We start from the raw sequence: 27,790 nt of genomic DNA, 5'->3' as shown, positions 1-27,790 counted from the left end.
TTTCCCGCAGCATTGATTGGACAAGCAATGTGATCATCTGCAGCTAGCGATGGCCAAGTGGGCGTGTCATAACTGATTGACATTTTGATTCAGGTATGTTTTAACCTCCATGGAAGATGCTCCGTCGAACCCCTAGGGTCCGATCGAACACAGATGAAGAACCACTGCTTTAATGTGATGGAGAGGAAAAAATCCCTGCATTTCTGCGTAAAGTCCACTGGGTGGCATTAAATGCAACACCGTGAGTGACTACAGATTGACGCCCAAACCAAAACAAATTCCGGTACTGTACACTATCAGCGGTTCTTCGGAAAATATATTGAGCGCTCACAACAAAAAAGGAAATGTCCCACTCTCCGCCTCGCCCTTTTGCACTCTGTCGACGCGTAGGTTTGGTCGGCCTCTGGACCAGAACACTCGTACAAACAAGGGCTGAAGCGACCAAACTGAAGACCATCGATGACTTGCCCGGACCGACTTTGTCCAAAACCCTTTTCTGGTTATTTGTCAAAGGCTATGCGGACAAGAGCCACTTGCTGCAGGTAAGCAGAACCACGGGCCGGACCTTCAGCCTGCTGGGTACGGCTCGAAGGGGTGTAATTTGACGGATTTATTTTTAAAATCCTTTCAGTTCGTTTATAATTGAAGGTCTTTGTGCATGTTGTGTACTTGCCGATGTTTAAAATGCTCAAATGTGGAGTTAATAAAAAACAAATCATGCTCTTTGTTATTTTGTTATTCATGGGTCTCTAATTAATGGAACCCTTTGCACGGCGTATTAGCTTTTCTTTCCTGCGCAATACTACTCTCATTATCACTAACCTACAAACAGTAGTATGAAGTAACGAAGTATACCTAGGTACAGTAGTTTTCTGTTTTCTCTCATTGAGTATTTTTTCCGACGACTCCTACGCCACATTTAAAAAAATATTGTACTTTTTGTAAAAGGCTGCTTCTTATTTCATATAGTGTAAAAAAAAAGACAAATAGAGGGAGGTAAAGTCAACTGTGGTTGACATTGTAATTGATGTACAGTATTGATTTAGATCTTCAGGTTGACGCAGTAGATTAAAAGTAGGAACGCAATATATTCCCCATCCGTGTATTTAAGACTTGTTCAATGTTGTCGGCACTCGTGCTAATTATTTGTGGTAAACACATTGTGTTTTGTGCCACTCTAAAAAGTTTAAGGTGCATTTTTCAAGGAGTTAGCTTTCGCTAAATGACAATTTTTTGTCAGTCGAAACATTAGCAAAGGTATGGGAAGAGGCTGGAACATGTTTTGATAGCATAAATGTCAAGCCAAGCTCTTAAACGACCTGCCACAGTTTCCTTCTCCGTTCAAACACTATGTAAGTTAAGAACAGAAGGAGCCTATTTTGCATGCTATTTTTTCTATATATTGTTATAACATTTACTTATGTTAAGGAGTTTAATTAGTTCTTCGACAGTACTTCTACTTATACCAGTCTTTTCGTATTCAAGGGTCTGAAACTCTTCGACTTAAAAGGAGGAGTTTGCATTTTAAAAAATTATTTTAAGAAACCACCACACCTGAGGAATAACAACACATCTGAGAAAAAAAAGGTGTGACAAATGGTGGGGGGGGGGGCAGTCATTTGCTGTGCTTTTTCAGGCACACAGCGGTTAGCTTGAGCTTCAGGAGCATTTATGAAATTTGGTATTTTGGAATATGCACCTCAGAAAATTAAAAAATAAAGTGTCCATTCCGCACTTGCGCACAACTGGGCATAAGACAGGCCAACAGAAGCAAAGCAAAGGCAGTTGAGAAGAGTACAGTAAATACTAATGCAGCGTGTTATACCGGAGACAAATTCCTTGTGTGTTCTACATACTTGGCCAATAAAGATCATTTTGATTCCGATTTGTATGAAAAACAAAACTAGTAAGTACGATGCTAACAGAGCTTGCCTTCTTTGTGCTGCGTGACAACATATTCTTACACCGCATGCCCTAATGAACCTGCAAAACTCATACTGTATGTCAGCTCCGACGTCCCTTGGGAGCCTCTGCATTTTTCCCTTCACCTGACCTTGTTCTCTAGGGTGTACAGAAGAATCTGTACGGGCCCATCTGGCGCTCCAAGTTTGGCCAATTTGACTTGGTCAATGTGGCCAGTCCTGAGCTCATTGCTCAGGTGATCTATCAGGAAGGACGCTACCCTGTGCGAGCAGAGTTGCCACACTGGAAGGAATACAGGGACCTGAGGGGACAAGCCTACGGTCTGCATGTAGAGTGAGTACATGTACCTCCAGGGTACAAACATCTTCTGTGAATCAGCTTTGTCAGTCACATGTTTATAAACTAATAGCAAAAAATCATTTTTGATATATGAATGGACCAAGTGTTTGTTGGAGGATGATCAAGCAGGGGGAAGCGTGTTGTTGTCGACACGGCGGGATCCCTTGACCGTTCTCCACTTCCCCAGGTCCTCCGCGTGTTCGTTTGATTCAGGCTGAGTTGATGTGCAAAAGTCAGAGGCTGGAAATGGAGAAGTTCTTGCAAGATGTTTTACTGAACGTTCAGGGCACAACACGAATCGATTCGGGCTCCTGTGAGTCTCAGATTTCATCAGGAAGCCCCGAGCAACTACAGTCACACGTACATATAGGCATAGTTGTTAATTATGTTAATTAGGGGTGGGCAGTCCTTCCCCTTATGTAAAAATCAGAAACAAAGAAAGGTCAATGTAGTTCGATCTTGGCATTTTGACAAAGTACAGACCATATCTGCTGGTCCACAAATCTTGAGATTAGGGTTCCTCTTCGAAGGCACTTGACAGCCTTCAGGGACTTTTACGAGGTGGAGGAGGCAAGAAAACCCTCGGGGGGCTGTTAATTAACCAAGTGAAAATAGAATCTAAACTTCACACTACATTCTTTGTTTTAAGTACTTCAGCAGATGTTCAGGACAGAGACTAGTGTCAAAGTCGACCTGTCTATGATACAAAGTTTTAAGCTAAACATATAACATATATAGGTGATATCTTCATGTTTTATTGCTAAATAGTATATTCGCTTTTATTGTCAGCACAACATGTAAATTTAACATGATTGTAACCCTTTGGAACATTATGCACAGTTTGAAAATCAACAATGTGCTTTAATGCAGGGGGAAAAAAGTATGAATTGCACATTATGGAAATGTCCTTTATTTCAGAAAAAAAACCACACACAATATAACAGACAAGAAACTAAAAAATGCACTGTACTGTTAATGAAAAGTAAAAAAAAAAATCCTCAATTAAAGAAGCAAAAAGCCATTGTAACATTATGCAGTTTGATGACGTTATCCCTGCACTTAACCATGGGGGGGAAAACACTACTGTCTTTAAAATATGATTAAATTCAAACGTATTGCACATAAAAGTGTACCTCGATACATGTTTAAAAACAAAGAGCTCATCCATCCATGCATTTTCTAATCCACTTACCCTCACGAAGGTCGCGGGCATGCTGGACCCAATCCTAGCTGTTTTTGAGCAGTAGGTGAGGAGGGACACCCTCAACTGGTTGCCAGCCAATCACAGAACACACAGAAAAGAGTAACCATTTCGACTCGCACTCACACCTCGGTACAATTTAAAGTGTTCCATTAACCTGCCATGCACATTTTTGCAATGTGGGAGGAAACTGGAGTACCCGGAGAAAACCCAGGCAGGTACAGGGAGAACATGCAAACTCCACACAGGAAGGCTGGAGCCGGAATCAAACTCTGCACCTTTTCACTGTGAGGCGGACGTGCTAAACAGTCGATCACCGTGGCGGCCACAAACAGTTCATGAAGATTAAATTCAAATGTGTTGGACTTAAAAGTTAAATACAAATGAACTGCAGTAATAAAAACAGATTGTACTGTGCATTTAACGGACTAGATGAAAAAAGAGTTTACTCCACTGTAACATTGTGCGCAGTTTAAACAGTGTAACTTCACTTGAAAATAGGAATATAAAAACACATGAAGCTTCCTGTGATTTGGTTAATAAGGCTAAATGGTGACATTTGGGTTACTTTGACCATTCAGCAAGGGGCAGGAGTGGTACAGGATCCGAAGTGCTCTGAACCCTAAAATGCTGAAGCTGCAGGAAGTGTCAGCCTACGCTCCCATCATCCACCAGGTGGTCGAAGATCTGCTTAAACGCATTGAGTTTCTGCGCGCTCGCAGTCCAGACGGAGTTTCTGTTTCTGATGTGACCGCTGAGCTCTACAAGTTTGGCTTTGAAGGTGAGTTGCTGCTGCGGTGATTCTGGATGCAACAGTGGAGGTGGGGTGCTGTTTAAGGTCTCCTAAATGCCATCATGTAGGTATTTCCTACATTTTGTTTGAGACCAGGCTGGGCTGCCTCCAGGAGGACCTTCCTAAAGACACGGAGCGCTTCATCGCTGCCGTCAATGACATGCTAACGCTCTCTGAGATTGTTGTTATCTTTCCACGCTGGACCCGTCGCATCCTTCCTTTCTGGAAACGCTTTGTTCAGGCCTGGGACAACCTCTATGATATTGGTAGGCTGGAACAGTAGTTGTCAATGTTTTGTTTTTTGTTTGGTTAGGTTTTTAGAAAGTTTAAAAAAAATAAAAATGAAAATAAAGCTATATATGTTAAAAAACACATTACAAATGTTGTTTAATAGCATGTCCACCTGTTTTGTGAAGCTGAGCCATGCTTGGTCGTTACCTGAGCCCAAGCAATTTATTATACCATTTTCAGTCATCAGCAAGGGGCAAAATGGCCGCCCCCTGAGCTGGACAAAATGGATGGATTTTACTGCAGAACACATATTCCACATGCTCAAATTAATCAGAATGCCACGTTTAGACTAGTGGAGCTGCATAGAACATATTCTCGTCAAGAAAATTTTGGGGTTGACTTTCTCTTTAAGCACTGTGCTGTACTTTACAAATGTATTGCACTGGATCACTGTCAGGTTATTCACAGTTGCGCGTAGAACTTTGTGTGAAACATTGGGTCCGAACTTTCTTTCGGTTGAGTTGAAAGAGCTCACAATGAATTTTGACGCTATAGCGCAGAAGCTCATCGACAGCAGATTGGCTGACATCCAAACCCAGACCGAGCGGGGTGAGCTGACAGAAGGCTTATACCTGACCTACCTGCTGTCCTCCGACAAGATAACCCGATCTGAGATCTACATCAGTGTGACCGAGCTGCTGCTGGGCGGAGTTGACACGGTGATAACAACTTCTGATACACTTTCACAGGACAAGCTCAGCCACATACAGCGCTTTCCAGCATATTATCTGTTCACATCGGGGCTTGACTAATTTGGATTTTTAAAATTTTTTTTGGCCGATGCAATTCCAAAATTTGGCAGACTTAAATTCCGATCACCAATTGATTCGCAATCGATTTTCATATGTCAGGAACTAACTGAAGAACCCACTATTGGTTAGCATGTCCGCTTCACAGTGTACAGGTGCAGGGTTCGATTCCGGTTCTAGCCTTCATGCATGGAGTTTGCATGTTCTCCCTGTGCCTGCGTGGTTTTTCTTCGGCTACTCCGGTTTCCCCCCACATTCCAAAAACATGCATTGCAGGATAATGGAACACTCTAAATTCTCCCTAGGTGTGAGTGTGAGTGCAAGTGGTTGTTCGTCTATGTGTGCTCTGCGATTGGTTGGCAACCAGTTCAAGGTGTACCCGCATATTGCCCAAAGACAGCTGGGATAGGCTACAGCACATCCCTAACGCATGTGAGGATGTGTGACTCAGATAATAGATGAATACATTACATTTCAATTTAGTTGAAGTAAGTTTAATGCTTGCTCAAATCTGTCCATTTGTTGGTCAATTCTCCGTGGGGGGAGGGTGCCCTGTTGATTATAACATTTGTCTTATGATGTAATGTGTTAATGTGTAAAAAAAAAAAATAATATAAAGAAATCGTCAAAAATCTGCAAAAAAAAAAAAGAAATTTTTTTTTTTGCCTACTTAGAGTATACACTGCCTGAATAAATCAGCTGCCCGATTACTCGATCTGGCCCTAGTCCACTATATTTATGTTTTTGGGGAGTGGAATCTACCCTCCATTATTTGCTAAAAAAAAACTTGCCTGCTGTTTTTGTCGTCATCTTGATGCCGAGGGAATACTGTATGTTGATGTGAGTTAAGCAGGGCTATAATAAGTTTGGATTTTTCATTCATTATTTTTATTTCATTTTCAGTTTTTTTATTGAGTTAGCTTGATTTAGGTTTTTTGTGTTTATTAGTTACATTTTCCCCCAAATCCTTTAATTTTGACTAGTTTTAATATTTTTCTAAATTTGGTATATTTCTTGTGTGCAACATTTAAAAGAACAGTACAGTACATATAGTGTAGAAAGACTCAACAGGAACATTATTTTAAAAACAACCTTTTACAAATCAAATAGAGGTACTCTAGAGCAGCGGCACGTGTCTGCGGAATGTGGAAGTACTGGATTTCAAGGCCACTTGCCTCAGCCAATACAGGCACTCATTATGCACAGCACATAGAACACGGTTGCAATGGTTGTTTGGAGCTTTGTACTCCTTGGCCACAATAAGGTCCTCAGAATGGATGACTTAACGTGTGGAATGTGAACACAAAGGTGGTCCATCCAGATGCACATATGGTGCATGTTCTTGTAGAGTGTTTTTTTTTTTGACATTTTATTACTGTAGTGCAATCAAACTTAATATGGACTACTCAACTCAACTTAACTGTATTTACAGAGCACTTTCAAACAGCCATTGCTGCATACAAAGTGCTGTACATGGAGCAATTTAACATAAACAACAAACAGTAAAGCAAATCGGTAAAAAAGATGGTAGAAAGCACCGAACAGCCAAACCAAGAACAAATCTAAGTCATGCTGAGTCAAATGCCAAAGAATACAAGTGAGTTTTGAGGAGGGTTTTGAAGATGGCCAGCGAGGAGGCTTGCCGAATGTTCAGTGGGAGGTCATTCCAGAGAGAGGGACCAGCAACAGAAAATGTGGCCATTATCATGTTTGGCGGATCACTGTGCAACCTGCAAAGGTCGAAGAAGTGAGTGAAAGGATTGCACATGTGTCTCCAAGCAGTTATAAGAGGGACCAGCAACAAAAAAGGCTCGATCCCCTCTGAGCTTCAGTTTAGTTCTTGGTATTTCTCATAATGACTACAAGGGGAGTTGGTTCCGCTTTTCCATAAACTCCCAATTGAAATACAAAAACAACCAAGTACACAGACAATATTTTCAGAAGTTTCAAATGAAGTTTAAGAGAAGTCAGAGCGACAAATCAAATTCAGATGCTCCACTTTTAAGTGTTTGAAACGGCCTGTTTGATCAAATAAGAGCCATGGGACTAAGATAAGTTTTGTTTTGTTTGTTTGTTTTTTTAAACAGAATCAAAAAAGCCCCAAATAAAAACATTTCACGAGAGGTTGAGCATAGGCTCTGTGGATTCATATAAAACATTAGTGAACAGCAACATGAAGAGGTTAATACAGAGAGAAATTGTCTGTTTTTGAGCAATGGTGTCAAACGATATGGATCTTTTTTCGTTGAGGGAATCAATCTGCCATCAACTCCACCCGTTTTGAGTTGGCTGCCGATTGATTCCCTCATTGGAGCCTACAAGTAGCTGCGTGAATTTAGCTGAATTAACATGTCAGGCTGAGACGTGTTTGTCTGACTGGGACAGCCGCTCTCAAAGATAGCATATCTTGGGCCGTGTCCAATGCTAAAATTGTCTTTTACTGTGATCCAAAGTGAACCTGTTGATCTGTTATGATGATGTCAGACCTCCAACACTCTGTCTTGGGCCTTGTACCACTTGGCGAGGGACCCGCGAGTTCAGGATCGACTCTACAGGGAGATAAATGCCGTGTGTGCCGACAGACGTAAGCCCAGCGTGGACGACCTTCAAGCAATGCCCTACTTGAAGGCTGTCATTAAAGAGACATTACGGTGAGCTGTCTCATGTGCTCCACTTTGCACAGATATTTGGACCCACCCAGTTGAGGGTCTAATGCACACCAAATGTTTTTAGTCCTGTTCTCTCATGTGAGCTGACTCTCTGAAATGTTCTTTTGCTCCAGATTGTATCCTGTTGTTCCTGGCAACGGACGCTTTGTTACAGAAAATGAGGTGGTGGTAGACAACTACTGGTTCCCAAAGAAGGTACTAGCACACAGAGTCAGCAGTCTGCTCAGGGTTTCTTCCTTAAAAAGAAGGATTCCTTGCCTCTGTTGCCTCGTGCTCGCTCATGCATGGTTCAGTTGGGCTCGGAATGTGTAAGGAGTGATCATCTCGAACTACCCCATCTATAAAGTGCACTGGGGGAACTTAGATTGTGATTTTGCCAGCAATGTCAGTGATGCGTTTTACTCGCAAATGTGGACATTTTCAAGTAACAACAAATCTAATGCCTTAATTATTTCCAGTTAAGAAATCAGATTGCAGTTACATTTATCGTATCAGAAAACTATTTCACAGAAAATATTTACTCCTACTAAGATGGATTGTATTGTATTATTGCAGGTGAAGTCAGTACAGTAATCCCTCGTTTATCGCGGCTAATGGAGACCAAAACCACCCACGATAAACGAAAATCCGCGAAGTAGCGACCAATTAACATATACATTGATCCACATCGACAACACCAACTGCAAACATGCCTCTGAATTTCTTGACCTTTTGGACTGCCTTAACTTCACTCAACATGTCAACTTCTCCACCCACACCCACGGTCACACTCTGGACTTGGTCTATTCCACCGGTCTCACCATTGAAAAACTCTCTAGCACCAACCTCAACATTTCCGATCACCTGGCTATCACTCTGGACCTCCACCTCCCTACCCCTATTCCCAAGGAAAAGCGCACCATATCATTCAGAAACCTCAAATCCGTTTCCCCAACTGACTTTTCTATCTCCGTCCTCAACCACTTGTCCATACTACCTCCTCCACTGTTCCATGACCCCACTGTTCTCACCAACTACTACAACATCACTCTCTCCTCCTGTCTCAATCAACTTGCCCCCATCAAAACCAAATCTGTCTCCTTCACTCGCTCAGCCCCCTGGTACACCCCAGAACTCCGCAAACTTAAAACCCGAAAACGCCAGCTAGAAAGACTCTATAAAAAATCCGGTTTAACTGTTCATCTCCTCGCCTACACCGATCACCTTCAGTTATACAAGACTGCACTCAACTCCAGCCGTTCCACCTACTACTCCAACCTTATCAAATCCGACTCCAACAACCAAAAGGCTCTCTTCTCCACCGTCAACAAACTCCTCAAACCCAGCGACAATATTTCAACCTCTTTTACCGTTGACAAATGCAATTCATTCCTATCCTACTTTCAATCCAAAATCGACATCCTCTACAGTTCACTCACCACCTCACCCGTCCCCCCTCCCTTCCTAGCAGCATCCATCACTCCAACTACTTCACCTCTCTCTGAATCCACACCTGTCTCCATAGCCGAACTCATCAATATCATTTCAACAATGAATTCCTCCACCTGCACACTGGATCCCATCCCATCTTCCTTCGTCAAGCAGTGCTTTCCCACCATCTCCCACCTCGTCATGAACATTGTCAACTCCTCCCTCAACTTTGCCTCTGTCCCCTCCTCACTCAAATTGGCTGCCGTAACCCCCATCATCAAAAAACCCGGACTCAACCCTGACATCATGAGCAACTTTCGACCCATCTCTAACCTCCCCTTTCTGTCCAAAGTCATAGAACGTGCCGTCGCATCTCAAATTAAAACCTACCTAAACAACAACCAACTTTTTGAACAATTTCAATCTGGATTCCGCACACAACACAGCACTGAAACAGCCGTCCTTAAAATCACCAATGACCTCCTCCTCACCTCTGACTCCGGCCTACTCTCCATCCTCATCCTTCTTGACCTTACAGCTGCCTTCGACACCATCAACCATTCCATCCTACTCTCTCGCCTACAATCCCTAAACATCACCGACAAAGTCCTCACCTGGCTTCACTCATATCTCACAGACAGGAAACAATTCATACACATAAACAACTGCTCTTCCTACACTGCCCCACTGTCCCAAGGTGTCCCCCAGGGTTCTGTGCTTGGTCCTCTTCTCTTCATTCTCTACCTTCTACCCCTCGGCCAAATCATTCGTCATCATGGTCTCCAGTTCCACTGCTACGCTGATGATGTCCAATTGTACATATCCACCAAATCATTTACCCCAACAACCCACTCCACCCTGTCTAACTGTCTTTCAGATATCAAATCCTGGATGCAAACAAACTTTCTCACTCTTAACTGTACTAAATCTCAACTGCTTATAATCGGTCCTCGGTCCCTCACCCAAACAACCTCCAACTTTAACCTCACTATTGACAACTTCACCCTGTCCCCCTCCTCTCACTGTCGCAACCTCGGTGTCCTTTTTGATAATAACCTCTCTTTCGACCAACACATCACCCAAATCACCAAAACTGCTTTCTTCCACCTCAAAAACATTTCTCGTTTCCGCCCTTCACTTTCTTTCAATGCTGCTCAAACCCTCATCCACGCCTTCATCACCTCCCGCCCTGACTACTGCAATAGCATTCTCTACGGTACAACCTCCAAACGCCTCAATAAACTACAGTACATCCAGAATGCCACCGCCCGCCTACTCACCCACACCTGCACTCGTGATCACATCACCCCCGTCCTTAAAAACCTCCACTGGCTCCCCGTTCCCCAGCGTATTCAATTTAAACTGCTCCTACTCACCTATAAAGCCCTTCACAATCAGGCCCCCTCCTATCTTTCCGACCTTCTTTACCAATACACTCCTTCCCGCAATCTCCGCTCCTCAAACACAAACCTCCTCGCCATCCCCATGACCAAGCTCAAAACCTGGGGGGACCGAGCCTTCTCTGTCGCCGCCCCCACCCTCTGGAAGGCTCTACCACAACACATCCGCAACTGTACTGACCTCCAATACTTCAAATCATCCCTTAAAACTCATCTGTTCCGCAATGCTTTTAATCTCTTTTACCCATTTTTGCTTTTTGTTCATCTAAATGTGCTTTTGTAAATTATGTATGCTTGTTTTAAGTGCACATTTTTATCCTGTGTTTAAGCTCTTGTAAAGTGTCTTTGAGTGTGATGAAAAGCGCTTTCAAATAAAATGTATTATTATTATTATTAGATTAAAAAAATGCTCCACGTGGGCCTTTGCGCTTGAGCAGAGCGCACTAACACACACACACACACAGGCCAGCGATCCCTAGGCGTGCTGATTAGTCAATTAATGATGATTAGATAATTAAGGATGGAAGAGACCTGATTTTGTTCTTATAAGCCTCCTCTCTCTCTCTCTCTCTCTCTCTCTCTCTCTCTCTCAGACACACACACACACACACACTGACACTAGCAGCATCGTAAAAACACTGATTAAAGATCAAAGAGTAACCCACCATGATAAGACAGAAAGAAGATGCACAGCCAATCAACATGGCTTTACATCTTCTCAGCCCCCCCCCCTCACCCCACATGTACTGTATATGTTGCTCTATGTGACTCACTGTTGTTTTGTTGACTTTCACTGATTCTCGCAACCGTTTGCGGACTTTTTGCGGACTTCCAAAAAAAAATTATGAATATGTTTGAAAAAATCCGTGATGCGCCGAAGCCGCGATAAACGAACCGCGAAATAGCGAGGGATCACTGTATTTGAAAAAGTAGCACTTTTTACCATCAAAGGCAGTTGCATTTACTACCTCCAGGTTACAGCAGTGATAAAGAATTGACAAGACTTAAAAACGAAACAAAACAAAAAAACACACACACGCACACTTCTCAGCCCTGGTGCTTCGCTGCCGCTTTTATTGGAATTTATAAAACATAAGAGTTTATGAATAGTGAAAGCCAGGAGGACACTTGATTCCTAACACCATAGTATTCACTCAAGGTACTCAACAAACAGCCGTATAGAGTATTATGGAACACGTAAGAAAGGGAAACTGGTATTTACAGCTTGAAGATGGGAAGGCATCCTGGGAATTTTCATCTTCACATTCCCGTCCGAGGAAGCTCCATCACAAATGTGTCCTGTCATGTTTTCAGCAAGAGTTTCGCATTTTCAAGCTGGAAATACAGTCACTTTTGAGTTTGTGCCAGCTCATAACAAAATAGTAAGGTTTGTTGCACATGCCGTGCTATCGACAAGGTGTTATCTAGCTTCAATAACTAGTAAAAAAACAAACAAACAAAACATGTCAGTACAGTATACATTCACAGGTGTCTCACCAAGTTGTTTTTGTGCAGGAGGACCTCAAACGTAATCGTTATAGTGATCAACAATGTACAGCGTATTATAAAGATTTTGTTTTGTTGTTACAACAGTAATACTTAAAGATGTCACACAAAAAGACTGCTTTTATTTGAGATATTATTTTAAAATGTATTTGTTAAGCGAAGTCTAGAAAGACTGTCGGTATCTGCTGAATGTAACTGTACAAATAACCTCTAATCTAACTTTAATTTTAAAATGAGGTAATCAGTAAAGTATCTGTTACTTTATCAAGGTGGTGGTGCTGGGGTGAGGTGCAAAACCATGTTACACTCAGGTAATCACTGACACCGTTTTATCGTGTATGCATTTATAAAGTACACTACTTTATTTTTTTTTTAAAAACACTACACCGTTTTGGTGGGTGAGGCTGAATGCTCTCCAGCTCACCGGTGACCAAAACAAGGTTTAAGTGCTATAGAAAATGTTTGAATGGATGAATCGAAATTATAGTCAGATGCTTTCACATGCTGCTGTGAGATCCAAAGGACACACTTGTGCCATGTTGCTTCCAGACTCAGTTCCACCTGTGCCACTACGTCGTTAGCCACGACCACACACAGTTCGTCCGTGCTGACGAGTTCATGCCAGAGCGATGGCTACGCGCCGCTAGGGTGACGCCAGGCCCCTTCCGGCACCACCCATACAGCTTCATCCCCTTTGGAGTGGGCGTGCGAGGCTGCGTGGGTAAGAGAGTGGCCGAGATGGAGATGTACTTTGCTCTGTGCAGGGTAAGCGCCACCATGTTTGTCTCATATCACGCAACCAGAATTGTGAAAAGTGCTAAGAACTTAGTCAGGAATGCCAACTTGTTGTTGGCAGCTGATGCAGCACTTCGAGGTCCGGCCGAGGGGAGACGACTGCGCCACCGTCCAGGCCAAAACGCGAACGCTGCTCATTCCTGGAAAGCCCATCGACCTTCGTTTCCTGCAACGAGCCTGAGGAAATGAAACCGAAAATTGCATCCAGCACAGAAGAAAAAGGTGGAGCTTAAGACAAAGACAACAACAAAAGGATTTCATTCAAGTAATTTTCTCATTACTGTTCACTGAGTACATTCATCCATTTTCAACACCGCTTATGCTGAACAGGGTTGTGGGGGGTTGATGGAGCTTATGCCAGGTGACTTTAGGCGGAAGGGCGACTATACCCAGAACTGGTTGCCAGTCAGTCCCAGGGCACATGTAGTGACAAACAACCATTCACACCCCACATCCACTCCCGCTGTCCGCACACAACTCAGGCGAGTGTAACACTACACCATCAGTGACTTCACTTCATAGATTGTCTTCAATTCAAGTTTGTTTGTCATATTCAGTTAGATAGATCTAACCAGTAGTTACATAAGCAAGGACCTTTTCAAGTGTATGAAAATAATACATAACACACACAAAACAAAACCCACATCACAACTGTATGTATTCCTGACTACAATATATTGTAACACCCAAAACAAGGTTGAAATGTCTTGTTAGACTTTGGCACATGATAGACGCTACACTACGCGTGTTTAATCCTTAACTTGTACCACAAAATCTAATGACGGATTTGAGTTGATTCATCTTTGTTGGTGACTCAAACATGGTTGACTTTTACATACTTTACTGTCAATACACAAGACATTTTCATAACTTCACACAGTACCAATGAAAAGCTGCACACTATTCATTTTCCCTCTTTTATTAACTTGCATAGTGTACGTTGTGATGTGAAAAAAACCCCACATGGAATAAAAAACAAGCATATTTTTTACTTTAGTTCCCTTTGCACTCACTCCTGTTATTAGACCACTTGCAGATGGGATATCGGCGAGTGGCTTACTTGCAGAACATGGCCGAAACTGGTAATGCAAAATAAGTATTGTCAGTCGCCCTCCTCTGGAGACTTCAGGTATTGTAGCGAACATGATCTTGCACTAACGTTCATTGTCATGATGTCGAGAAGAGATTTTGTCGATGGTCAACCTACCAACGTGCACTCCCCGAGGCCCCACCGCCCATTTTGCCTCACAGAGCAGCATGTTAGGCAGAAGAAACGCTCAACTGTGAGTGAGAAGGGTTGGACAAATAAATTCAGCCAGTTTTCGCTCAACTACAATAAACAAAGCCACAAGGTAATTACACTAATGACAATTACAAGATGAATACACGGTTTGACGTCGTTCTGTACACTTTGATCATTATTCTTTAGTCCTCTTTTTATGCCTTACTGTGCACAAATGGGTGGGCACTCTTAAAATTTGTTGAATGCAACAATGACGAATGCTATTCCTTCGTGTTGCGACCAGTCCATGGGGTACCTACCCTGTCGCCCTTTTTTCAGGCGAGGGAGTAGTTTTGAAGAACCTTTTTTAATGAAAAATATGCTTTTGTGACTACTTTTCTAGGTGAGGAGTGTTTCTAAGAAAACCCGCTATTTTTTCCCCGTCTTTTTCGAGAAGGTGGGTGTTTTTCGACTCTCAGCCTGTGGGTGGCGCATTTGGCCTTCACACAGTACAGTGTTCCAGACGGCGCGCGGGCACGAGCGGCTGCCTGCCATCTTCATGGGAAGCACGACACCCCGCCTCCGTCCGTCCGTCCATCCGGGCCCGCTCCACTTTCGTCTGCCGACCTCCCCGCGGTGCTCCTCTTCGTCGTCCTATTTGCAAGAGCTCCAGTCATGGAGGACTAGTCAGCATCCGGATCATCGGGAGAGGCGCGTCCTCCCGCCCCACGCCGACCGACGGAACACACCCTTTGACGGGCTGGGTGTCCATGGAATGGTCGGGTCTCGGGCTGCCGTGGCCCCCTCTGAAGTCATGAGGACCTCGCGGGGCCGAAGCGTAACCCCGTCGGAGGTGATAATGGTGAGTCCCCCGTCAGTCGTCTTTTGCACCACCTGCTGTCAAACAACGGATGCTGCCGAGTCATTCGTGAGGAAGAGTCGGAATGTGCGGCATTGAATTGAGGTCAGTCAGGGATGGAGGTCGATCGGGGTTTCGTGGATGGCCGCATCGCGGTCGATGAGTTCGTCGAGAGGTTCAACGGATGGATGGCAGTGCAACGTGAGGCACAAACATGGGGGCTTTTGCAGCACTGAGTCTCCCCGCGGTCCGTGACAGCTGCACGCACCATTTCACTTCTCTGCTGAAGGCAGCGTTTATTCAATTTTAATCACCTTAATTTCACATTCGAGGCGCGGATTTCGACAAATACGATACAGATATACTAAAATATTCCTGTGAATTATATCCATATTTTCCAAAATGCACCATACAAGTTGCATGCAGCTGTACAAATGTGTCCAAACATGTCTAGTGCACTTAATTGTCAGTTTACTCGGATGCTTTTTGTCCTCACCACCACGCACGACTGCCTTATTAAAAATGCCCCCCCCCCCACTATTCTGTGTGACATTTCTGTGCACCATTCATACCATTTTTGGCCAACTAGCATGTAAAGAAACCTGTTGTGCTGCACTAGCCACAAGGCCCAACTAGTAGGCATTTTGATAGCTATTTGAGCATTTATTTGGTATCGGTTTATTTACCATGTACTACTGCAGTATGCTCTTTCTAATGCAGGGATGGACAACTTAAATGCTGGAGAGGCCAATAGTTTTTCATCAGTACTACTGGGGGCCGCATAATATCATGTACTTCCTAACCAGCTCTATGACAAAAATGCCATTTTAAATATGGACAAAAATCATCCATGTGTCTGTGATTTATTGACCCAATGTGAATCACAGTATCTTAGTATATTTCATGCTCTATGCACATATCAGCGATCCAGCCTTTAACAACCAAGTGTTTGAGCAATCACAAAATAACTACAAATACTGCGGTCCCACTCCCCTCCCCACACGTGCTCCCCAAGGGCACGTGTGCATTAAAACTATCAGGCACCAAAACACAAAACTCTGAACAGCTAACCAAAATATGTGCAAGATGTTATTTTGTGCATTTTTGTCCTGCATTTCATTCAAAAACTGCAAAAAATAGACTGGTCAACAGCAAATTTTCATAAGAGAGGACTTAATTTGTCCCGAAATGTATTTTTGATGCTGAACTACTACAATACTTTTTTTTTTCGAGGTTTTGAGCTATTTTCATTTTTTGCCTGCAAAGAGCAAAATACAACTGAGAGCCATTGAAATGCATTGGATTTTTTTGTTTTTGTTTTTATTGTAAACCCCCCCCCCCCTAAAAAAAATCTTTAAATAAAATGCTGGTCAACCTCTTGCATGCAATTTTCATGAAAAATGCTGGTTGCCCCTACACCCACCAAAAAACACTAAACAATTTTAAAAAATCGAGATTGAAATCTGTGAAAAGGGTGCTGAACCACAGTTATGCAGGAGTCCACTATTGTAGAGGAAAAATGCACATCTCCCCCCCCCCCCCTAAAAAATTAACAATAAATGTTTTGTTTGTTTGTTTGTTTGTTTTTTAATTGACCAAAGGGCTGCATGCGCCACACCAGTTGCCCTCCTCACTCTAATGTGACCAACGAAGGTTTGTGTGCAAGTGGCCAGGATATCAACACAGTCATTGAACCCTATGGCTCTGTGAGAGTTCATGAGGAAAGAAATGCCCAACATGTTAGTTTTGATCTGCTCATGTGTCATCATCCCCCTTTCCCAGCTCCTTGCAACACGGCCATGCGGCTTTTGTTTGTTTGTTTAGTTCCTCTGAAGAACGGTAGCTGTTGTCCGTGGCAACAAGCATCATTTACATTCCTCAGCTCACGCTGCACGGAGGCGTCTTGGTTCTTTTTGCTGAGGCTGAGATGCGACAGAAAAAGAGGAGGCTTTGTCGGAGGAGGTTGGCGCCAACGGTGTAATGAGTGGCTGCATACGGAGGTGGGTGGCCTGAGAACCACCTGCAGCTGTGCAAAGTGCAAATAGAGCACACAGAAAGCAGTGTCAGATAGTTGAAAATATTCCCCTTTTCCACTTGTACTTAAGGCTGCAAAGATCTAGGGACATTTTCTGTAAATGTCTGCAAAGTTAAGATGGAGAGTTTTGGTAACAATTTAAATTTGAGACTTTCCATGGGAATTAATAGAAATTAAATGGAGCTTTATAGAATTTGTCACTTTATTTCAGAGATGGCTTTATGTGTCCCGAAATCTATTTTTGTTATTAAAATGTTTTGCTGGAAATGTTTTTGAGTTATTAAAAAAAATAGTTTTTTTTTAAAAGTTTGACTTATAAAAGCTTGGGCAAAATGGATTTTACCATGCATTCTAATCAATAGCGATGATGTTTCAAAATAAAATTCTACCTGTTGACAAACCTAATTCTTAATTCATAAATATTAGGTTATTGTTATTATTTTATTACGAAAACCTGACAAGCTAAAGAACAATAAGGGAAGATTCGGAATCAGTGCAAAAAAATCCATTGTAAAATTTTTTGTTGCCTTTCTGATTAAAAAAAAAATAGTCAAGCATTTGTTGCTCAGTGTAATCTTCAGCAAAAACGAGGCTAATCTGAAAGTGCTTCCTGTTTTCGTTCTTCTTCACATTGTCAAATAGCAGGACCGTGAGCAGGAAACACGCATTGGACGGGGGGCTTACTGTATATTTAAGTTCCCTTTTAAGGTTAACTTTTGTCCTTCATTCTTATGTGATATTTCCGCCATTGAATTTGCCACCCTAGTTGTACCACCATTTCCTTTGTGTCACGCTCAGGCCTGTCGTCCACGTGCTGGCACCCAGTCACATTTTCCACAAAAGACTCATATCGATCTACACCGGCTGGTCTCTGCACAGTAATATTGAGCAGCAGGAAACCACTCAGCATTTGTTCACTTGTGACTTCAGATGAACAGGACAAAGAGAGGTTGCCACGTGCACTGAGTTATTTAAGGATAAGCTACGCGGAGCTCTGTGAAGATCTCGTTAGGCCAGTGTGAGTAGATTCAAGAGCGATACCAGAGTAAATCTCAACTGCATGTTGCTCCTGAAAGAGATGTTTATTATTTTTGCTGTTCACTTCCAACTACATTGCTTAAGTCTGCTAGATTTGTATTGTTTGCAATCTTCCAGAGTCTGATCCACTTGCTTGACATTATGGTATGTACACTGTGTGTGTGTGTGTGTGTGTGCGCGTGCGTGCGTGTGTGTGTGTGTGGAGTAGTTCAGTCATCAGAACGCAAATGGATGGATGGCCGGATGTTTGTTTACATACAACAATTGATCAGCATGTGCACGACAGAGTCATAACCAACACCGTCACATGCATGCATGCATAGACAATATGTGCTTGCCAAGCCTCTGATTGGCTCTCATGCTGTTGCTATGGCAGTCGTTGCTCTGTCATTTGGAGGCGACAGATCAAGCCTCACAAGCATCTGTCAGCATTCCACCGTTGTCATAGTGACAGACAGGAAGAGGCCGGATGGGGGGAGGGGGGGGGGGTTGTTTATCTTATGGTTCAGGATCAAAATTCGCCTGTGAGATTTTGTTTGATTTGACTAAGAGGATGTTGCACATTGACATCTGCGGTACAAAATGGCTTAATGCTAACAAACATACACATGGACAAACACAAACAGACAGACAGACACAGTCTGGTGTGGTGCTTTCCTTCACCAAATATGCTTGCTTATTAATGACAGATTTGTGTCCATGCCGGTGTTGTAGTGACACAGTGTACAAGTTGCGGAACATTTTGAAATATCTTTTGTCTCCGACTCAGGAGAACATGAAGAGAACATAGAGAATGAACATCATTCTCTATGTTATCCATGTCAATGTTTCAGAGACACCAACATAGACACCGTCAAAACTGTGAGTGGTGATAAGTCATTGTCAAACGAGAGGTTTGCAATATTAAAACCAGGGTTGGGTGGGTTACTTTAAAAATGCATTTTGATGAAGGTACTAGTCACTTGTGAAAGAAAATGTAATTACAATTTTTTTTATGAGTAATATCATACAAGTACCATAAACTTATATTAATGTAACTTGTGTCAAAATGTACTTTCAATTGATTTTGGATTAGGCCTACTCCAAAGATAATCAAAATCAGTATGATATATTTGCCTGGTCTTTTCTGTCTTATGAATGTATAATATGCATGGTTTTGGAATCTGGGAGGAATCCTGAGCAACTTGAATTCAAATACATGGCTCTGTTTTCGTGAAAGGTGTTATTCTGAGTAGCACATGATGTGACTGAGCGGAGGCAGGTTAGACCTGGTGTTGGTCATTTTGCAGATGAGTGCAGGGCGGCAGATCATTCAACTTTCAATTGCGTAGTTTCCTGATCGCTTCCTCTTTCTACCTATGAATTCCAATTGAGAGTTTTTCAAGATTGACTTCGGTCACAGGCACCTGTTTCATCCACAGGTGAAGGCACGCAGCCGGGAGGCGCTCCGTAGTCTCCCCGTTCCCTGGCTTCTCATCTGATCGCCTCTCATCCTCCATTTCCTGGGCTCTCTATTCTTCTCTTTGCTCATCATGACGACTATCCTGGAACCACTGCAGGCTCGCCCTGAACTGGAGCTGAAACCCTGGCTACTGAACGGATGCGCAGACTCGGCCGGCCGCTACAAGGTGGTTCCCTCCGTAGTGTGCTCCATGTGCTGCCTCTTTGGTGTAATTTACTGCTTCTTTGGTAAGTTGAACCTTTGGCCGACCTCACACCACAGTATCGCTTGTTTTACACCGACGTGAATATAAAAAGTCACATGACAATTTTTTTTATACAAAAAGAATAAGATAATGCTAAAACAAAACATTCAACACTGTTTCCACCATTATTGTGACCTGAACAACTCAATGCATTTTTGTGGTTTTAATCTTTTTGAGGTGAAGTCAAAATAAACAACTAAATGTGGTTACACAAGTGTGAACACTCTCTTATAACTGGGAGGCATCTGGTTTCATAATTAACCAATCAAACTCATGAGAAACAGAGTCAGCACACATCTGACACCATTTAAATTGCCTCTGATTAACCCCTCTCCTATTCAACATGAGTTTGAATGTAATTGGTCAATTCTGAAAATACCCACATTCCAGTTATAAGAGGGTGCTCGCACTTGTGCAAACCCATCATTTGTGTTACCCTACCTTGAATGGTGAAAATCAGCAAGTGATTATAGTCAATGCGAGAAGTTTAGCCATAAATATACCACTAGTATCCCAACACAGTTTATTTCAAAATCATCTTCGAACATGAATATGTAATTAGCCAACGAAAGAAGAAGCAGTAAACCGAAAGCAACAGTAACAAATTGACCAAACGTACAGCTAGCTTTACGCACAGCTGATGAGCAGCCATGACTTTCAAAGATGAAGCCATTTTGACAAGAGAAGTTCCTCCCTTAGCGGTATCTCCAGAGCGACGCGGAGGAGGAAGCTGTTGTGCATGGTATGTCGTCAAAAACAAGGCGATACGAGAAACCTGTTGAATCATTGGAACAAGTGGCACCCAAATGATCAAGTGGAAAGCATGAAGACATGAGCAGTTTGCACAGCCTGTCCACGTAAACATTAGCAGTTTAGTCGCTAACAACTAGCCGGCAGCCACCGATAAAAGCAGCAATCAATCGTGTCATCTTTTGATCAGTCACATGTGCAAGTCGCATGATGCAAACGCCATCCGCACTTTAAAATGATGTTTACATTGTAAGGCGTAATTCTTATTCCTGATCAGTCCATTTCTTTGTGGTTCTCTGTTATTTTATTTTATTCTACATTTGTTGTACAGTAGAATAACACTGAAATGAATGGGGGGTGGGGGGGTATCTCTAAAATTTTCTTTGTTGTCAACACCAGTGCTTTAAAACTGGCAATTTAAAAGCAATGGAAAAAATGGTTGCCGGTCCGCGAAGCAAATGTACCTGTCTCAACTGGTCTGTGAAACAAGAAAAGTTGTCTTCGAGTGTAACAGAAAGAGCCCAAAAATGTGAATTGCTGAGAGTTTTCAGCAGATGACAGGATTGGTCATGCACAATAGGCGAATTTGCGAACGACTAGGTCGGGGACTGCTGTACTGGGTTTCCTTGACATCAAGATGGCAATGACTGGGTGTACCTGGTCTCAAAATTGTGCTATGTGACAGCAAATATATGACTTGTGTCGGATGAACAGACAGTATAAATCAATTTTCATCCATGAACAGGCTGGAAGAGCTTTCTGTCCAGTAAGCCATTTGTGGTTGACCCTCCTGCAGGCTACCGCTGCTTCAAGGCGGTGATGTTCCTGACAGGCCTGATGTTCGGCTCCGTCGTCATCTTCATGCTCTGCTACAAGGAGCGCGTGCTGGACACCCAGCTGAGTGTGGAGGCCTCGGTGGGCATCGGCCTGGGCATCGGCACGCTGTGCGGCCTGGTTACCATGCTGGTTCGCAGCGTGGGCCTCTTCATGGTGGGTTTGCTGCTCGGCCTGCTGGTGGCCGTCGCTACCCTGGTGGGAATGGAGGAGCTTTCCCACAGCCCGCCACGCTCTGTCTGGGTGCCTCTGGGCGTGCTGCTTGGCCTGGGCATGCTCTTTGCCGTGCTCACCCTCCAGTGGCAACGCATCTTCACCACGCTGTCCACCGCTGTTTTCGGCGCGGCCGTCATCACCGTAGCGCTGGACTACTTCGTGGAGCTCTTTGCGCTCGTACTGTACATGTACGAGCGGATGAAAGCCGTGCCTGGGAAGCCGGTTTGCTGGCTTACGTGGGTGGTCCTGGGGGTGTGGCCTGCCCTCACCCTGTTGGGCGTGGTGGTCCAGTGGAAGGTGACTGCTGAGGGCTATTCACATACCAAGGGTGAGGACACATGCCATTAGCTGTGCCCTAATTCAGAGGTGATGACGTTCCTCTGTAGAAAGGCTGTATACATTTGAAGGGCCACCTAAATGTTGTCTGAAGTGTACAGCCCCTGAATTGGGTCACAGATAGTCTTTTGCTCACAATACCTTTTGTGCTTCTGTTACTAGCTTCTTTTCATTTTCATTTCAACCACCTAACGGAGCCCCCGTTTCCTCTTCCGCAGTCATCATCAGTCGTCAGCAGAGGAGGATGCAGGTGATGCGCATTCGACAACGGGACGACCGCTACCGTCACAAGAAGAAAAAGAAGAAGCATCTGGGGTCCTCCTCCAACCAAAACCAAGCCAAGCAACTCCACCAGGACCACGCCTATCGCCGCAAGCCCAATCCCATTCGGCGCTATGACACCGACGTCCTTTCACCAGTGAGTAGAATCATAGGCCACACATGAGCGCTTAGCAGATCTGTCTCGCAATTTTTAGGTTGCGGGTCCAAATGATTGAAGATTCCAAATGGTCCTGAGGTGTGATAAATCAAAAAGTCAAGGATTTTTTTTTCAGAATTTTGGGGCGGTCAGCAATCCTGCATCCCACTAGAATAGATCCGCAGACGTACCAAGCTATCAAGTGGACTTTCAAAACGGTGATATACACAAGAAATATTTATTCCAGAAAAAGTGGCGCGAAGGTGACAAAGTATAAATAAAGACGCCGGTACACGCACCAGGATAGAACGGGAGAAACAAAAGGCGCTTGCAAAAGGCAAGGAAAATATCAACGAAAATAGCTGAAGGCTGGTCACTCTCAGGGCATCATTGTACATGCCACAATTGGACCCTCGCCTGTAGTTTGGACATCCATGAAAAAAATAACTGGACATAACCAAACATTGAGTTCCATATCATACAAGAGGCTTAATCCCACTGTCTTGTGATGCAGAGCTATATCCAGAATTTCCGGGACAGGCAAGTACAGGCTCAGCCTTTCCCAGGACAGCTCCTTGGTGGGCCGCACGCTGCAGTGGACCTGGGCTACGACTCTGGCTCGACGGCGCCCTTCACTGGGGCCACAGGACCTTTACTACGAGCCTAACGCATCACCTGGACCCAGTCAAGACACGCACCTGTGTGTGTGCTATGTGTGCACACCTGTGTTACTTGTGTCCATGCATCACTGCACAATTTCCCTCTAACACCCACACACACACACACACAGCAGCTATTATGTGATGGGTCGACATCTGTTTCAGCGCCTCAGGGTCAGAGATCAGAATGCAGACACACCTCAGGCACAGGCATCCTCACAACAGACAACAGGCGATCCTCGGTCTGCAGGCCCATAGTGCCAACTGGATTCCATTTGCCACCTTTCAAATGGGGTTTTGCCCCCCTTGGTGCTGGACCATTTTGTCTTCAAGTTGATTTTACTGTAACGGGTGCCTTGCTCCTCCTGTGACTAAGGAGGGGTGTACTGCCGCTTTTTGGGTGCACATACAGGGTCACATTTGCTTCAGGGCTTGGCTTGTTGTCTTCACCATGCCTGAACCTGTGACGAGCATGCATGTTCAGCCGACGACAGTGCTAGAAAGAAAGCCATATGGATCGTGTCACCTTGCCACAACTCTCCCAGCTTGCGTGTTGGAAGCGTTGGATGATTTGTTGCAGCTTGCATTCAGTGCCACCTTGTCACACTCCCTTCAGAACCCCAAAGATCATTTCGACTGCCACATGCTCGAGCTCATTATGGTGCGAAGACACTTATTTTATATCAGAAAAGATATGACAGCACACCACCAAATAGAAATGTCACCAAAAGTACTGTTCAGTAAACCCCCCTCCTTCGCCGGTTCCAGCTTCCAGGTCCCGCAGTTTGTTTCAGCGCCTGTATCTTTGTACAGTTCATAACAATATATGATATTTTGGTCTAACTCTCGTTAGTTGACCACAAGATAGCTGTAAATTTATTTTGAATGAGACCATGTACATTTGAAAGAAGAAGAATGAAACAAAGTGCTGTATTTCATCACAGTCCAGATTGTGTTGAAAATTACACCAATGAACACATTTTTTACAATTTTTTTGTCATATAGGTAAGTAATCGGTTCTGAATTATTTTTTCCCACTGATTCCAAATTTGACCTTATTTTTTTCTCTACAACATCAGATTCTAATAATAATATGTAATATATTAATAGATATTAAGATATTTATGAATGAATCATAAACTGGAGATTTTTTTCTGGAACATCATAGCTATAAATTAAAAAGTACAGGAAAATATTGTGCAAGCTTTTATACTTTCTAGGTCAAACTTAAAAATAAAAACATTTAAGTGTTTCAAAAACCCAATGAGCTAGGAAAAAAGGAAAGGCATTTTAAAAACTCAGCGTTAAAAAAAAAAGATTTGGAACACAAAGCCATCTCTGATTCAAATTTGCTGTTGACCAGTCTTACTCAACGTCAATCTCCTTCAACCCTGATTTTTATGCCTGCAGAAAATGATGGCTATTGGTTAATTTTATAATGTACAGTTTTGGGCATGATTATTGACTTATATTGTGAGATGATAAATTTGCTTGGAAAAAAAAACAGCATTTGTTTACTGTAAACATATTGAGGGATTGGTACACTGTACAATATTTTTGTGTAATCCATTGCTCTTGCTCTCTCTCAATACATTGTATGTGATTAAACGTGTTTATATTATTTTAAGTGTGTTTAAAGAACTTGCTATAAATGCTATAAAAAATCTACCCTCGAGAGTATTTAATTCGGGTATTTCTATAGCGCGGGTTTCGCAATTTTTGTGGGGATTGCGGAACGTAACCCCCGCGATGGAGTGGGGATTACTGTATCTATACTAAACTCATGATGATCTCATCAAAATTTACCGTGTGTGAAATGTGGTCCTGTTTAGTTAATTACAAAGCATTCTGTTGTCTGAATGGCTGCAGGTGTCAACACAGGATAGATTGATCTTCCACCATTTAGTAGAAGAGCATTTCATTGTTCTGCCTGTCACTGTATCGCTTCTGTTGTTGTCTGACAAAGCAGCCTGGTAACATCAGTAAGCATCAGAGAGGCAGATAAAGATGTGAAGATCTCCTTCATGGAATCATTTCTTTAAAAAAAAAAGGGGGAGTGGGGGGGGGGGGACAGAGGGAGAATGAGTCTTGATCTTTGTAAAAGCAAGGAATGAATGTACAAAGTTTGTATGACCTTGAACACACGCACGCACGCACACACGCAAACACACATCCACACACACCTTTAGCACACAAGTCAACTTTCACCAACATTTTTTCTTGGAAACACACACGCATATATGTGTTGCTCACATGATCCGACGCCACCTTGCCCCTGCCCACACACCCACTTTAATCTCCTCAATCTGTCTAATCTTGATAACGTGTTCTCTAACCTGTCTGTATATGTAGAAATATGTAGATAAAAATCATTGGTATATGCACAAACACATTGATAATAAATTCTGGTGATGTGGATCACATCCCTTGACTGTTACTTGTTATATGCTTCATTTATTTTCTTGCAACGTTTGTCACATCTTGTTGGTATAATGTACTGACTTGCTGAACATCCGCACAACACAAAGAGCAATTCAAGAGACACCTAACGATATCACAGCAACTATGGCCTGTTTCAACCCTTTTTCATGCTTCAGCTTGTCTCAGTACATGTGGCTTGATGGTCTTGATGAAGACCTATCTCTTAAATGCCTTTCAGTGCAACAATCAGATGTCGCATTGGGGCCGGGAGGCAACCCAAGGTGGGAGAAAGGGAACATTGAGAGACGGCCGCCATTGGCCCAGGTCAATGACAAAATGAAGGCACTGCTGCTTCTATTTTGTTAGTGTAAGAACTGCACGTCAACATTAAAAAATACCCCCACCCCAAAAAAAATTCTTGTGCGTTGGCGTGGGCTTGGAGCGACGCTACTCGAGTGAAGCGCGACTCAGCAGTCGATAGTCCGCCGCTCTTTGCTGTGCGTGCATCAGCTCGGTTGGGTTCAACCAATCAGTGCTGACGCAACGGACGTTACACATCAAAGAGCTTTGATTTATCTACGACAACAGCTAAGATAGCGAGTTGAGACGACACAACGCTCGAGGTCGGACGGACACGCTCTCCATCCATCTGTATGTTTGTCTTCTTGTCCTTTTTCTGTCTAAATATTGAAGATATCACCTATATATGTTATATGTTTAGCTTAAAACTTTGTATCATAGACAGGTCGACTTTGACTATTAGGTCTCTGTCCTGAACATCCGCTACTTAAAACAAAGAATGTAGTGTGAAGCTGCGGTCCTATTTCCCCTTGAGTGATTAACAGCCCCCCAAGTGTTTTCTTTTGCGTCTCCCACCTCGTAAAAGTCCCTGAAGGCTGTCAAGTGCCTTCGAAGAGGAACCCTAATCTCAAGATTTGTGGACCTATGGCAAGCCATTTGAGCATTTATTCCAAATCCCTGATATCAAACATAAGTGTGTTACACTAGTTCGATCTCTTTCAGCACTAGTTCGACACTCGGCCACACTAGTGACACCGAATGTCGAACTAGTTGAATACAAACTCCAACTAGTCATTCATTTTCAGCAACATGTCAACTTGTGTCATGTCAATCATGGATTATTCTAACATGTGAATTTGTGACCCGTGATTTTCTGCGCGAGTAAACAAGTGCGAGCTGAAATACTCACTAGTTTACTAGTGGCGGATAAAACAGTAGCTAGTTTACTAGTTAAAGCCCCTTGACGCCTTGATATCGAACTAGTGAGTGTCAAAAATGTTACTTGTTCACTGGTGATGCCCCAAATATTTACTAGTTGCACTAGTGTGACATTTAATGTCGCACTAGTTCAACTAGTGAGGTCTAAAATGTTCACTAGTAGAACTAGTGGATGCCAACCTGCTCACTAGTAAGCTAGTTGCACAAAATATAATGAGGAGGTGGGGCAGAAATGTGGCTGCAGGATTCCTATTGGATCTGCAGTTAAAATACACCAATCGGGATTCAGATTTTGTCATAATCACACCCACATCATTTGCATGTTTTACACTAGTTTACAAGTTGTCCTGAGGATTTGCAGCTAGTTCACTAGAGGATGCCCATTATTGGTTACATGTCGACGAGTGAATCCAGAAATCCAAACTAGTAAACTAGGTGCAATCGATTTGACCTTACATGTTAACTAGACGGTTTCAAAATGTGAACATGTTCACAAGTCAATGTAGAGATATCCACTAGTTACACTAGTTGGGCTCATTTTCACTGTACTTGTTAACTAGTGATACACATGTTTCCTCACTAGTAAACTAGTGGGGTTCAGTGTGACACACTAGTGAGCTAGTGACACAGATTTTCATATCACTAGTTAACTAGTGGAACGTATTTTGTCTCACTTGTCAGGCTCAATGCTGAACATGTATAGACTTTGACTGAACATGTTTGACAAAACTGGGCAATAGGTGACATGTGCACACATCTAGTTTACTAGTGAAATAATCACATTTGGCTAGTTGACATGTTTGGCAGTTACAAAACTTTACAAGTTCACTAGTTGTGCACACATGTCAACTAGTAAGCAATTTTATTTAGCTAGTACGATGTACATGCCAGCTAGTATGCCAAAAACATGAGCTAGTGCAACAAAAATCCCTACATGTTAGATATTTGTTGCACTCGTGCACAGTCGCTCACAAGTGCTGA

At 43.1% G+C, this 27,790-nt stretch overlaps 2 protein-coding genes across 5 annotated transcripts; both read left to right on the top strand.

Annotated features, from left to right (window-relative positions):
* The first annotated feature begins 89 nt into the window (after positions 1–89).
* On the top strand, positions 90–14,072 carry cyp27a2 (cytochrome P450 family 27 subfamily A member 2). 2 transcript variants are annotated; one of them, XM_086118579.1, is made up of 9 exons: positions 90–542; positions 2,066–2,256; positions 4,045–4,244; positions 4,325–4,522; positions 5,043–5,206; positions 7,781–7,947; positions 8,079–8,160; positions 12,831–13,046; positions 13,138–14,072. In XM_086118579.1, exons 1-9 carry the CDS (start codon positions 345–347, stop codon positions 13,255–13,257), a joined length of 1,536 nt encoding a protein of 511 aa, XP_085974705.1. In that variant the 5' UTR covers positions 90–344; the 3' UTR covers positions 13,258–14,072. The 2 variants fall into 2 exon arrangements, with proteins under 2 accessions (XP_085974705.1, XP_085974714.1); XM_086118588.1 differs by lacking the exon at positions 4,325–4,522.
* A 122-nt stretch (positions 14,073–14,194) lies between these two features.
* Positions 14,195–25,586, top strand: tmem198ab (transmembrane protein 198ab). 3 transcript variants are annotated; one of them, XM_086118600.1, is made up of 5 exons: positions 14,195–15,160; positions 19,652–19,919; positions 21,483–22,064; positions 22,291–22,490; positions 23,005–25,586. In XM_086118600.1, exons 2-5 carry the CDS (start codon positions 19,763–19,765, stop codon positions 23,155–23,157), a joined length of 1,092 nt encoding a protein of 363 aa, XP_085974726.1. In that variant the 5' UTR covers positions 14,195–15,160; positions 19,652–19,762; the 3' UTR covers positions 23,158–25,586. The 3 variants fall into 3 exon arrangements, with proteins under 3 accessions (XP_085974726.1, XP_085974736.1, XP_085974745.1); XM_086118610.1 differs by lacking the exon at positions 14,195–15,160 and adding an exon at positions 15,270–17,157; XM_086118619.1 differs by lacking the exon at positions 14,195–15,160 and adding an exon at positions 17,193–18,210.
* The last annotated feature ends 2,204 nt before the right edge of the window (positions 25,587–27,790 follow it).

Source organism: Hippocampus guttulatus, chromosome 1 (genome assembly GCF_054856545.1).
Source record: "Hippocampus guttulatus isolate MCC_2025c chromosome 1, RoL_Hgut_1.0, whole genome shotgun sequence".
NCBI classification, from domain to species: Eukaryota; Metazoa; Chordata; class Actinopteri; order Syngnathiformes; family Syngnathidae; genus Hippocampus; species Hippocampus guttulatus.
Note: the sequence above shows the minus strand (reverse complement) of the source record. Positions and strands in the feature narration are given on the sequence as shown.